Source organism: Malaclemys terrapin, chromosome 12 (genome assembly GCF_027887155.1).
Source record: "Malaclemys terrapin pileata isolate rMalTer1 chromosome 12, rMalTer1.hap1, whole genome shotgun sequence".
Lineage (NCBI taxonomy): Eukaryota > Metazoa > Chordata > Testudines > Emydidae > Malaclemys > Malaclemys terrapin.
This window is the reverse complement of record NC_071516.1, coordinates 8344969-8359109: the sequence shown is the minus strand read 5'-3', so window position 1 is coordinate 8359109 and position 14141 is coordinate 8344969. Positions and strand designations below refer to the sequence as shown.

The window sequence follows — 14141 nt, the reverse complement described above, 5'->3', positions numbered from 1 at the left end:
TCCGACTCCAACATTCGTGTTAAGCTGTAATTATTTGTGACCCAAATCTGCCAGCTTTACTCATGTAAACTGGTACTTATTCACATAGATGGATAGCCCAGCTAAACTCAGAAAGACTATTCACATGAGTTAAGTCCTACTTCATGCAAATAAGGGTGTCAGAATCAGACCCCAGTGAATATAAAACATTACCTGCTATTCTTTGTATCATATTGTCTCATATTCTTGATGAAGTGCATCTTCTTCAAGCTTTTGTGTCTTGGCGATCCAGATATGTGCTTAGTTCTGCAATTAAAAAGAATTATTCAGTGATCTAAAACAAAGATGTAGGTGTTATGATCAGATGGCGGCACTAGCATGCAGGACCTCAGATATTCAGCTTTGAGGCGGGTGGAGGGAGGAGAGGACTTGCATGCAACGAGTTAAGATTAATGCTGCTTTTGAAAAAGTACCTTCGTACACTGGCACATTCCACTATGTCTTCTAAAAATTCTAGAGAGCAGCGCTGGGAGATAAAACGCCTTCTGTAAAAATGTACAACACCATGAAGAGTGAACAATATTAGTTCATGGCCTTTGAGATCAGAAACTGCAACAGAGATTTATGAAGTCTTAAGATATTGTACTGCTCACAAAAGATAGCTGAAATATTCAAACCTCGGCATCTTCAAACTTCTGAAGAGGCCAAGAACCTTAGTAGTTCCCAAAGCAAGCAGTTTATACTGAGTAAAGGATCTCATCTTTTTAAGAAGTTGGCTCTCTTAACAAAGAGGTCATTTGACTAATCAAAATAGATTATGTAGAACAGAAAAGCCTGCCTGCAAGTTACCACTCTTCAGGAATCTTTGCAATACAAGTTTAAAAGACCCAATGAGAGGTGTGGGAAAATCCCTCACCTGGGGTAGAAGGGGGGAAATAAATCTTATTTTATAGCTTGTGCGCTTTCCTCAAGTCGGAAAATTGGACTAGTTACTTTTCCTGCGATACGAGTTTAGACAAACTAAAAAAAGCCTTCTTAAAACAGTTCTGGATCAATAAAAGCAACAGAAGGACTAAGAAAACTATAGAAAGGGCTATTAAAGAGGAAGCTTGGGGTACTACATGCTGATGTAAAATCCTAAAATGGAAGACATGGGGGGAAAAAAATCCACAAGAAACTGAGATGGTGTAATGTTAATGGTGAATCACATTAACGTGCGGAAAATGGACCTTGCCCAGAGGAATAGATTCCTATTGTCAAAGGCTTAGATCATTCATTAACCAGTGAAAATGTAAATGTGAAGAAGGATTTTGAAGCTATGTACTCCATAAGAATGTGTTCAGACCCAATCGGCACTAAGAAGCCACCTCCATGTAATAGTACTTCACTGTAACTATTCATATTCTAAATCTTGTCCCTTTGTCTTGGTAGCCATAAACACCCCATGTACTCAGCGATCTGAGTTTTTCTTCTGTTATTCTTGATAGATGTCTGTTAATCCTGTAATATGCACTGTCAGAACTGGACTACTTATATCAATAGAAGCCAGTTCAGAGACTGTACTAGACAAGTAAGAGGGCTTTGGTTTAAAAAAAGAAAAGAAAAGAAAAAAAGATTTGTAAGATTTTAAAGACCAAGACAATGGAGTTTCTTTAAAATATAAGCAAATATCCCTATATCCCAGGGGAAACAAAATAACAGCAGTGTTTACGTTAAAAACTATGAGAAACAGCAACCATTTTTATTTTATCAAGAATAATTATGTAATTGGAACTACAGAAGCTAGATATTCTCTTGCACAGCTCGCTCTTATTGACTAAGGATTTTCAGTTAGTCTCCTAGGAATTCCATCAAGCACTTAAAAAATAAGCAGCTACACACATTGGTAAATAAACTGGAAAAAAAGACTAAAGACGGAAAAAAAAGTCAGCCTGCTTTATTATTTGGGTGCCTAAACAGATTCATAGGTAAGGCCAGAAGGGACTACTGTAGTCATCTAATCTGATCTCCTGTACAGTAGTCCATAGGACTTCCCCAAATTAAAAACTACAGCATATGTTTTAGAAAGACATCCAATCTTGATTTTAAAATTGCCAGTCATGGGGATGCCATCACAGCTCTTGGTAAATTGTTCCAATGATTAATTACCCTCACTGTTAAAAATGTGCACTCTGTCTTCCATTGAATCTTGTTATACCTCTGTCTGCTAGACTGAAGAACCCATTATCAATTCCCCCTCTTCCCCCCAAATAGGTACTTATTGACTGTAATAAAAATCACCTTTAAACCTTCAGTGTGCTAAGTTTAGCTTCTTGAATCTATTGCTATAAGGGTCTTTTTCCAATCCTTTAATCGTTCTTGTGGCTCTTCTCTGAAATCTCTCCAATTTCTCAATATCTATCTTGAATTGTGGACACCAGAACTGGACATGGTATTCCAGTAGCTGTCAGACCCAATGCCAAAGACAGAAGAACCTCCCTACTCATACTTGAGATTCCCATTTATACATCCAAATATGGCTTTACACGTCTAACTTTAGGCACTTAACTTTAGAAGTAAAAATTTACTTTTTTAGATAGCTATTATAAAAAGATTAAGATGACAAATGTTTATTTCCTTTTCCCCACCCTTGTAGTTACTTTTCTCAACTTCTCTAAAGATACTGTCAGAGCTGCCTAAAAAATGTTAGTCCAGTCACACTTTAAAATAGTAAATAATTATCATGTAAGAGTTGCAACTATACAGTACTTTTCCTGCAAATGCAGGATCTACAGTTTGCATGGTAAGCAAAGACCCTTTATGAGGATATCTGCACCTCTAAGTTAAATCCTTACCAGTTTTTCCTACTAAACTTAAAGTAAAAAAAGTGTCACTTTTAATAACTGTAAAAAGAGAGTCTCCAGGAACAGCTCTGCCTACATATTAAGATGCCCTGGGATAAGGATTTTAAAATTAGATGATTTATTTTTTGTAGTAAGAATTCCAATTAGTATTTTGCACTTCACTATAAAATGCATCTATCCAGTTTGTCCAAATTATTAGAAAAATAAATGCCTTCATACATTCTTGAAACCCAGTTACAAATAAAAAAAAAAATCATGATTTACCATTCTTGTCTACTTTTTGTAAGTGTGTGTCAGGAAACCCAAGACAAACTACGTTACTGAATGCTTTTTTCTCCCTTGGCAGGAAAGGGCATCAAAAGCAACCGTCAAAAGCAAATATGATTAACAACTAGTTATGGCTTAAGGGAATATGTAGCAACATTCTCCAATACAGAACTTGGCATTTTCTCTAGAAAGCAAATTTGACATCTTTAATTTCTCTTACTGGAGTTGTTCAGGTGTTCTCTGGAAAGAGCAAAGCTCAAGCAAGCACTCAGCTGGAAAATTTGAGTTGCTCCTTGTATACAAGAATGGAGAGAATGCTAAATCTTCCCATTTGTGAGTTAATTAATGTTAGAAACTGTCTTTGGTAGTGTTCTATGGAACAGCCGGTCAAATGGCTAGAAACTTGGTACATCCATGGGGAATGGATCACCTATAGTCCCCAATGTCCACTGCCAAAATTGCAGTTTTAAAACATTTCTTTGCATAGCTCTTTTTCAGGTAGTTTCAATCCTACTCATGGTTATTTTGGAGCCATCACAGCCACAAGCATGGCTACTGCAGTGGTATTTCAGCATGCAACATCATCCAAGATAGACAGGTGTCCACATAAATCAAACAATTCCTGGTGTGCTGAGAAGGCTATTAGTCATGATGCAACATTCTCAGATCTGGAATGCAGCCCCTGACCTACATTTAGGAAACGTCACAGGACTCATGTATTAGGGTCTACAGCAGCAGTTCTCAAACTGTGGGTCAGGACACCAAAGTGGGTTTCGACCCCATTTTAATGGGGTTGCCAGCACTAGTATTAGACTTGCTGGGGCTTGGGGCCGAAACTGAAGCCTGAGCCCCACTGCCCAGGGACAAAGCCCGAAGGCTTCAGCTTTGGGTGGCAGGGCTCAGATTACAGGTCGTCCCCCCCACAGGGCAGGCTCAGGCTTCAGTCCCTCCTTGTGGGGTTGTGTAGTATTGTCAGAAGGGGGTCGCAGTGCAATGAAGTTTGAGAACTCTTGGGTCTACAGCATCAAGCCCATCAGGATGTGATGAAACACTATTAGCCCCTTCCCCCATTACTTTGGTTTTCTCCATGTCTAACAAAGCTCGCACAGACGTGGATTGCTGATTCTATCTCTGTGTGTGTGTGTGTGTGTGTGTGTGTGTGTGTGCGCGCGCGCGCATGCAGATGCATGTGTGGTGGTGGTAGGGGAATAGTTGCATAAAAGGGTGTTGGTTTAGCCAAATAATAGAGGTAGATAGAATCCCTACCTGTAGGAATCCCTGGGCAAAGCCACTTTGCTGAAAGTGTAGAGTACCACAGGGATATGCAAATACAAGTTCTCCTTGCTTGGCTGCATGAATCCCACTTAGAAGGCAGGCACCAGGAAGGAAAGAGTTTGTTCTTTATTCCAGGAAGGTCTGTAAAATTAACTCTCTAGGATTATGAAGTACAGTGAGAATATCTGCTTCCTGGAGCTAGGACCTGTACTTATTGTTCTGAACTTTATGGGAGGATTCAAGGTTTTGGGGGGTGTGATATATTCAGCATGTTTAGGAGGGTAGCACTAAATTCACTGTATTGTCTTTAAAAACATCAACAGATGTTAGTTAGAATCAGCCAGTCTAAGTGTCTCCATAACGTATTTATTTGGATGCTTAGTAAAAGGTATTCTTCATCACTAGTTACGCTAGGGCAGAACAAAAAAGGTCTTGGGCTCACTTTTGGATTGAGTACTTGCATTCATGTCCAAGTGGTGGCTGGGGAGCAAATGCAAGTCCCACTTGCCATGTCCAACTCCAGCCAGAAGAGGAAAACCACCTGTTAGGAAGCAGTCAGCCCTCCTTGGAAGGTGCATTTTCGGAGCCCGTGCAGGATAACAGGAAGCATTACAATAGTGACGCATACTGCTCTGGAAAAACTGGCCAAGTCCACTGATGTTTAGATGTATTTGAAAGGAGAAGGGCCTCACGCTCATTGTCTGAAATTGGACCATATAATTCACAGGAAATCAGATCTGCTGACAGCCTGCTTCTGCGCTAGGAGCAAAAACCCAGACACTACAATAAGAATTTCTAGTCAGATTTGCTTGGTTCTATCTTCCAAACCTCTGGCTTCTGCCCTTAGCCCATACTTCAGTTTGCTGGGCTTGCTCTGAGCGCTTATTTGCTGTTTGACACATTAGACATGAAAATTAAACAAAGAGGAACCTCACTCTAGGGCCAGGGGAAGCTTACGTAACTGAAGTTTATTTTTTCCTAAATAAAATAATTAATCCCAGTCCATTTGACTCAATGTTAGGAATGGAGAGAGCACGTGTCTAGGTGATCCACTTTAAAAGATTGCATTTTGACAAGAAATGAAAAAGGTGTTTGCATTAATACCTTCCTCTGTCACTCCCAACTCAGGCACTTGATGATGTGCTTTGCCTGCACACTGAAGAGGTGTCAGGAATATTATCCATTCCTGAATATCACAAAGCTTTGCTTCCCACAATTGCAGTGTCTTGAAGTTGAGAAGGTCAGGAAGAGATATCTGAAGCAGTACACACAGAGAAACACTACAGCATAGGAAGATTCCACCCCACACTTTGAACTACAAACAATACACCCTAGTGCGTAAACAGAAAACTTCACTCCATTTTAGCTGCATTAACAGAGTTAAGATTTTTCTACCAAAGCAGGAGAAGTGTTTTCCCTTTGGAAGTCTAAGGCATTGAATAAGATATATTCCTATGGAATAAGGGTGCCACAGAGTTTTACTAATCTATATATGCCATAATTTGCGCACACAAAAATTGTGCAGAAATTTAATAGAATGTAGTGAGGTGGTATTTTACTATGCTAAGACTGATTCTATTTTAGATATTCATGAACCTATCAGCAGAGTTTTAAAGAATAACAGTTTTACTATTGTTATGGTTTATTTTTAACAATGTATTTTTACAGAGTATACTATAGTACCATAACACTTTCCACCATTGTCAAAATAAGTGTAAGAACATTTTGCAATTTGTTAGCTTGTTTTTTATGGTTTCCCCCATACCCATTATCATAGTGTGAATTAGTGAGGCTCTGTTATAGTAAGAAACCTTGGATTACATGGACGAGCTGACCACTTGTCAGGTTCTGCCTGATGAAACCAATTTTAAAATGGATTTATTCTGTTCTAAGCAGATTTATCTAGGATGAAGTTCCTGCCTCTAGCTTTATGAACTGGACTATAAAGGATTATAATTAGAGGGGTTTCCAGAGCTCTCAGTGCTGTGTGTAATTTAAAGACAAAGAAAATTCATCTGTAAGACAACTACCTACTGTAGCACATTTACAAATATGTTTAAACTGTCTTAAAGACAAATACCACAAAGATTTGACAGTTAGGAGCTCAAGCAGTACTTTACTTCATCCAAAATCCTATCTGGGCTAACATTTTATGCACCAACTACAGCACTCTTAAGAAAAGTAATTCAGTTCAAGCGAATAAAATCTGTGAGCTATATACCAGGGGAAACTGGCTGTTTGCTCCTACCTACTGTAGGTTCCTAAGGAGTAAATTCCCTATTACAATAAAATAAAGTATCCTTGCCAAGAAAGCAGCTAAGGATAGAAAAACCCTTTAAGAAGAGTTTATGTAACACAAATACTACCCTTAATTTGACATTGAGTTTCAATTAGTGAGCATCCCCTCTTTTTCTGAAGGAGTACAAGACCTGAGAGGGCCTTTACCTTATGTTGTTACGAGAATAGAGGCTGACTGCAGCTGATAAGTTGGGCCCTTTGATGCTGGGACCTTTGCTTGGAGTAAAGGCTCCCCAGCTGTGTCTCTGCTCAAAAGAAAGCTCCAGCAAAGGGTTGCAGGAAAACAGAAGATGAAGATGCTCCCACCAAATCCCAGTGTGGAAGGGAAGATGGCGGTCTAGCGGACCAGTACTCTGTCCATGAAAGAGGAAGAGATAGAACAGTGGTAGCCATTCCAAATGCAAGAGCAAGGATTGGGTTAGTCACTGCAGACCATTAGTGCCTCAAATCTACACCCAACTCACCTGAGCAAGGAGGGAAGAGGTCACTGGGGGCGTGAAAAGAAGCTAGTTAAGAACAGATCAAAAAGTGGAAACCCAACTCTCATTCTTAAAGTAGCAGGAACACATCTCCTCCCATTCCCTCTCATTTTAAGAATGGGTGTATTTACGTTGAAGATTCATAGTTTGTTCTTTAAGCTGTAGATGTTTGATAACCAAATCATGTTTAAGCTGGTGAATGCAGCTGTCATCTTGACAATTTATGACATTATTTCCTTCCAGATATCCCCACTGGCTTGCATATTACCGCCAAGGTATGTGAATTGATTCACCTCCTGTATTCCTTTGCCCTCCAATGTAATGTCTCAATTGAGTTGGGAGTTGTTGGAGATCTCATTGGATTTATTTTTTTGTAACTGATTAACCTCATCTTTCTTGCAATGCTGTTCAGTCTTTATTTGCATGTTGGTTGAACAGTCACTTAGAAGACAGTTATATCAGCAGAAGTATACTAAAAAAAAATTTAGATTCTGTTAAACCATGGCCATGTTGGATCCATCTACACTTGTTCTCATAATGAAGTCAATGGCAAAGCCAAACAGGAGAGGAAAGGATGCATTCTTTGTTTGACACCAGTGTCCACGTTAAATCATTCCCTCAAGTCTGTGTTCACTTTAACTGTGCATGTTGCATCCTGATATGAAGACTTGATTATGATAATTATTTCTATTGGCATACCATAATACAGATGTGCCAGAGTGAACAGCAATGGAGGCTGTCAAATGCTCTCTTAAATATCTATGAAGTTTATGAGGAGTGGGTTTTACTACTTGATGCTCTCCTTCAATGATTATTCTTAGGGTGAAAATGTGGTTGAGACATGATCTTCCGGGTGGAAATCCAGCCTGCTCTTCCCTTAGCTTTGCCTCAACGGCTTCCTTTATTCTGCAGAAGCCTCAAGGGAGTCAAACCATCACTCTGGTGCTGTGCCAAAGTGATGGTGCTTCTATAGGGAGCTGGATGCCATTCTCAGTGGCAACCCCACCTCCAGACCTCCAAGAGTTCCCTGGATACTTCCAATTGTTGCTCGGTTATATGAGGTACAGCTGTCCTTTGCTTTGTGTATTCTAGAAGTGGGTGAAGGGGATAGAAATGTACAAGACGAGCTGTGTTTGTGTGTGCTCCACATTCCCTTGTGCAGCTAAGCCAGGGATCCTTCAGGGGGTCACAAGGTTATTACATGGGGGATCGCGAGCTGCCAGCCTCCACCCCAAACCCTGCTTTGCCTCCAGCATTTATAATGGTGTTAAATATATAAAAAAGTGTTTTTAATTGATAAGGGGGGGGAGGTTGCACTCAGAGATGTGCTATGTGAAAGGGGTCACCAGTAGAAAAAAGTTTGAGAGCCACTGACTAAGCAGAGCACACAGATTTCACAGGAATTCTCCAGAGAGATCTCTAGGAAACTTTTCTGGAGGTTTCTGCCAGTCCTCTGCCAAAGCTTCCTTGGCAGAGCTGCTCTCTTCCTTCCCCCATTGAAGGAAGCTTTCCAACACCAATCAGCAATCACTTGTGCAGGGACCAAAGCAGCACCCAGGCGAGCAACACAGGGACCTGGTCTGAAGCCACATGCATGCAGAAGATGTATCCTTGCATACCCTCAGGATTGAGATATCAAGTTCAATGACCCCCACCTGTGAAAAATGCTGGCAGAATTTACAATATTGTCCTTAATCACCTGCAGTGATCCCCTTAAAAAAAAAAAACCAAACCACGGAGAACCTTTGCCCCATCTTGAGCACCCCCATTCCCCTGGGTTCAACTCAATATAGTTTGTTCGCCAAGCTGTGTGCTTGCCAAGAGATAGTGAGAAACCTGATTCTTTAAAAAAGGTGCATTTTACTATAATGATTCGATGCTGTGTGTGCACAATCATGCTTCTGTTTATTGTTTCTTGAGCTTCTGCAGATGCGGACTTCAGGGGAACCCCCTACACACCGTCAGTGTGTCTCCACCAGATAAGGAAGCAACCAAGGAGGACATGTTTCGAGAGGTGCTCAGAGGCCAAAAAACTAGAAGGCAGGGCATGGAGAGAGACTTTAAAAGAAAATTATAAAATAGGCGGGACAGAAAAGAGCCAGGAGCAGATTTTACTGGGCCTGGAACGGATGATACAAGTGATGGAGGAGCAAATGGAGATGCTGAAATCCCAAATCACACTGCAGGCAGAATTCATGCATGCTCAGACCCCCTGCAGCCAATACAGAACTGCTTTCCATGCCCTCCGCAAACTCCAGGACCAAAATTGGGATATATCTACCCTCTGTCGCCCCGCTGCAGTTAGGAATCCTATTGCCACAAAGCCATCCACTATTTTATGCACACTGCCAAGAGTTACAGTCCTTCATAACAGGATGCGATTAATGGCCCTGCACACTTGTGTTAACACAGTCCCTACAGTGGGCTTCCCGACTCCAAATTATTTCACGACTGACCAGTTCAGTCTGGAGTTGCCAGCTTCCACACAGACAGACATCGCCACACGCTTCTCCGCCGAGAGGGCAGCTCTTGTTTTGGTGTCCTTGTGTCATAGTGCTGGGACGAGCGCCGCACATAGTTCCAGAAAGGTGGAACTTTTTTTTTGCATCCGAAAGTTCTGCAGACACTGCTAGTCATACCAGACCTACATAATGATGCAATCCCATCACTCAGCGCTTGTTTCCAAGCCCAAAAACAACGGTCCACCATGTGCAGCTGCTCCTTGAATACCAAAAGTAACCCGGTTTTGTTTCTTTCCATGGCACACAACAGGCTGATTCCTGTTCAGATTGGGTGCTAATGATATACTCCAGGGGTCGGCAACGTTCGGCACGCGGCTCGCCAGGGTAAGCACCCTAGCGGGCCGGGCCAGTTCATTTACCTGCTGACGTAAACATCCCTCGGCCCGCGCTGCTTCCCGCCGCCCCCATTGGCCCGGGACGGCGGACCGCGGCGAGTGGGGGCCGCGATCGGCCGAACCTGCCACGTTAGCAGGTAAATAAACTGGCCCGGCCCGCTAGGGTGCTTACCCTGGCGAGCCGCATGCCAAACATTGCCGACCCTGATATACTGCATGGCCAGCCGTGATGTGTTCATAACAGCGACCACAACAGTAGAGAGCAGTGCAGGATACATCCTTTCAGACAGAGCTAGCGGGCGCACAGTAAACAGGCCATTGAAAAATGCCACAAAATGCAGTTGGAAGGCAATTAACTTAGGAGGAAAAGCTTTTTGGCACATTGCCTAAATATTAATTGCTTTGTTCAACATTGTTCCTCCTTGAAGAGCAGTGGATTTTTCTCTTTAATCAAGGAAGATGCATCAAATTAGCACAAAGGAATGAACTACAAGTTTCTCTACAAAGTAGAAAACTGGATTAGAAACTAGTGTTAAAATGAATAATAAAAGGGTAAAAGGGACTGAACTGGTTGTAGGAGATATACACACACACACCTCTAAAAATTCCAGTTGGGCATATGCTGTTAGGGTCTTGTCAACATAGCAATGACATGGACCAACCATATAATCTGACAGCTATTTTTGAGGGGTGAATTGGGGAAGAGAATGAGGGCGAATGGGTAAATGTGTATTAATTAGTGCTGTGAGATGCTATATTTAAGTCATGGTTATGACTATAAAGTTCTGACAAGCAAAGCATTAAAATGAACACAGATTTTCTAGGACATAGAAATCCATATACATAATGAAGTCTTAGCCCATGAAATTTAATGCCATGTTATACATTGGATATAAATGTCTAACTTCATGAAAAATAAGACTTCAACAGTAGTTCAATATCAGCCAAGACCAGCTACCAACAATTTTCCATATTCAATGGGTTGAAGCTACCACCTCTCCCGCTTTTTTAAAAATGGTCCCCACGTAGTCCTTCAAAAACATGTCTAGTTCAGAGAAACAGTTAACTTCATTTAAGAGTGTTATAGTCTGCAGCCAATGCGTAGTTCAACTATTTTAGAAGTCACTTCTTAGAGTTACCGTACGTACAGTTAAATACCCATTAGGGTATCTTTTATAAACTCTTTGCTAAGGATGTGCTGATGGAGCAAGTTCTCTTGAGTTACTACTATTGTGAGGGACATATCATTGGTAGAGACCAGTGGAATGGCAGTGATTTGAGATGCTGCAGCTGCCACACTCAGGGTACATCTACACTACAGCGGGGCGTCGATTTAAGATACGCAAATTCAGCTACGTGAATAGCGTAGCTGAATTCGACGTATCGCAGCCGACTTACCCCGTTGTGAGGACAGCGGCAAAATCGACTTCTGTGGCTTTCTGTCGGCGGCGCTTACTACCACCTCCGCTAGTGGAGTAAGAGCGCCGATTTGGGGATCGATTGTCGCGTCCCGATGGGACGCGATAAATCGATCCCCGAGAGGTCGATTTCTACCTGCCGATTCAGGCGGGTAGTATAGACCTAGCCTCATACAGTTTCTAGAATCTGAACTGCACCAGGTTCTTGACTTCCTTTCATGTTGTGTCACATTAGCTTTTAGTTTATCATGCCATGTATTGGAGAGACACTGTTCAAAGGATAAGGGCAGAGGGGGCTCATCCACCATCCCGGAAGAATGTTAAATGTTAATGCAGCCAATATTTCATCACCTCTCTAACATGCCAGGCCCTTTTTGAGGATGCTCTAACAAATTTGTATTCCGAAAACCCATTTGTGGCTAATTTACTTATTATCTGGTCAGAATTAATCTACATTTAAACACTTTTTCCACACAAGAATTCAGCTTCTTAGAAAACACTACAAATTAACTGCCATAAAAGGAAAGCAAATTATTAGTTTGTTCTTGCTTCCATCACTGTGGAAGCTTAACTTGTGACAAATTAATGTTTGACATTTTTAAACCATCCATAACAGATCGGAGAAAATCCACATAGAACTTCATAGGATTGTAGGACTGGAAGGGCCCTCGAGAGGACATCTCGTCCAATACTCTGCACTCATGGCAGGACTAAGTATTATCTAGATCAGGGGTAGGCAACCTATGGCACGTGTGCCGAAGGCGGCACGCGAGCTGATTTTCAGTGGCCCTCACACTGCCCGGATCCTGGCCACTGGTCCGGGGGGCTCTGCATTTTAATTTATTTTTAAATGAAGCTGCGTAAACATTTTAAAAACCTTATTTATTTTACACGCAACAATGGTTTAGTTATATATTATAGACTTCTAGAAAGAGACCTTCTAAAAACGTTAAAATGTATTACTGGCACGCGAAACCTTAAATTAGAGTGAATAAATGAAAGACTTGGAACACCACTTCTGAAAGTTTACCAGCCCCTGATCTAGATCATCATCATTATATCCATTAACTATAATAATTTAGCAAAGTTCCATCAACCACCAAATGCTTTATCAAAGAGATGGGAAGTTTTTGCATTACAATAGGAAGTTCGACAAACTTGGGGTCTGGTGAACCATCAGATGGCAACTTCTACAGTCATGGACTCTACTATGAAAATACCCTATCTTCAGTTCAGAAAATTACTTTCAGTCTCAGTTCTTCAGTGATACAGCAAATGGATTTAAACACACTCTCCCTACCTCCCCCAAACCATGATTACCTTTTCACTGTTTGGCAGAACCTACGGCAGGATTATCAAGAAATTAAGGTGTGAAATTACCATGATTATGCATGCACAAACTGGTTAATTACACGCATTTACCGACAAAAAAAAAAAAAAAAAAAAAAAAAAAAATTCACCTAGCAGTTTGTGCCTATGATTGCTCAATTCTGTCTGCTATTTAGATTGGCCTAATCACTTGGTAACCAAGCACAATTTGCACAGCTAACTGCAAGCCCAAGTCATGTATCCAATGAAACTCCCAGTTTTAAATTCTGACAGTCATGATACAATAACATAGTGAAGAAATCAATTTTAGTGACCATATTGACACTCACTTTTAGTCAAGTTTCACTAACTGTTTACAGCTCAATATTTGTATCATATGCCATTCAAATTGGATGTACAACACTGAGAACTAGACCAACCATGTGCATCTCAACCTGTATTATTATGAGACTGATTACAGCCTTCACAGGCAACCTTTAAAATTGTATGAATGATATGAATTGGTTCATACAGACAGCTATGTATTTAAATAGTCAAGCTTCTCTCTTCACCAGTCTTTTCTACTTAGCTTCTATACCACTTCATCACTGTAATATTGAAGCACCTTCCACTGTTATTGATTAAAAAAAAAAAAAAAAAAAGACTCCTTTTGTATCTGATCACCTGAGTATTCACTCAAAAACATTTGTAAAAGCTATCCCCTAGAAAGCTTCTTACCTATTCAACAACTGAATTTTTTTTGTGGGATGTATACTCAATATTCCAAGGCCCAGATTTTCAATAAACCAAGATGTCCATTTCCAATAACGGCACATAAATCAGATTGCAAATTGGCCATGCAGATGTCTTGCTTATGAAACTGCAGTTCTTGTATACACAAATCAGTCAATTATCACATGGTTTGGCAGAATTTGTGAGTTTTTTTTTAAATAATTCAACAGATAATATTGATGCTTATCTATGCATTTTTTCAATTGTTATCAATTTAAATTTGCACAGTTGCACAAAATTATGGGGGGGTTAGACAATACTGTAATTGGAGTAAGAATTTAATGACAGTAGATGTCAAGATTCAAAAAGTTAAAAGCTTGATAACTGTTAAAATACGAATTGGCAATATCATGTCAAAATATACAAATAAAGATCCTTAAATCAAACTCTGGGTAAGTTCCCAAGCAGCATTTCTTACTTTGCCCATTTGTAAATTTTGATTATTATTGATGAAAATATTTTCTTGTCTATTTGTGTTTATATGGTGAAATGAACATTTCACAATAAAAATATAACCCTTCAAAGCCTATTTAACACACACTTATTGCATAATCATGTCCAGGATAGCTGAAAAACAGGGCTTATCTGTAGTATGGAAGTTAATAGTTACCACCACTGCAAACGC

At 40.5% G+C, this 14141-nt stretch overlaps 1 protein-coding gene across 1 annotated transcript in view; it reads right to left on the bottom strand.

Annotated features, from left to right (window-relative positions):
• CABLES2 (Cdk5 and Abl enzyme substrate 2) overlaps positions 1-14141 on the bottom strand; it is a 50046-nt gene that overhangs the window by 17494 nt on the left and 18411 nt on the right. Inside the window, exon 2 of the mRNA XM_054045894.1 lies at positions 193-285. Coding sequence (XP_053901869.1) covers positions 193-285 — 93 coding nt within the window. The remainder of the gene's footprint in view (positions 1-192; positions 286-14141) is intronic.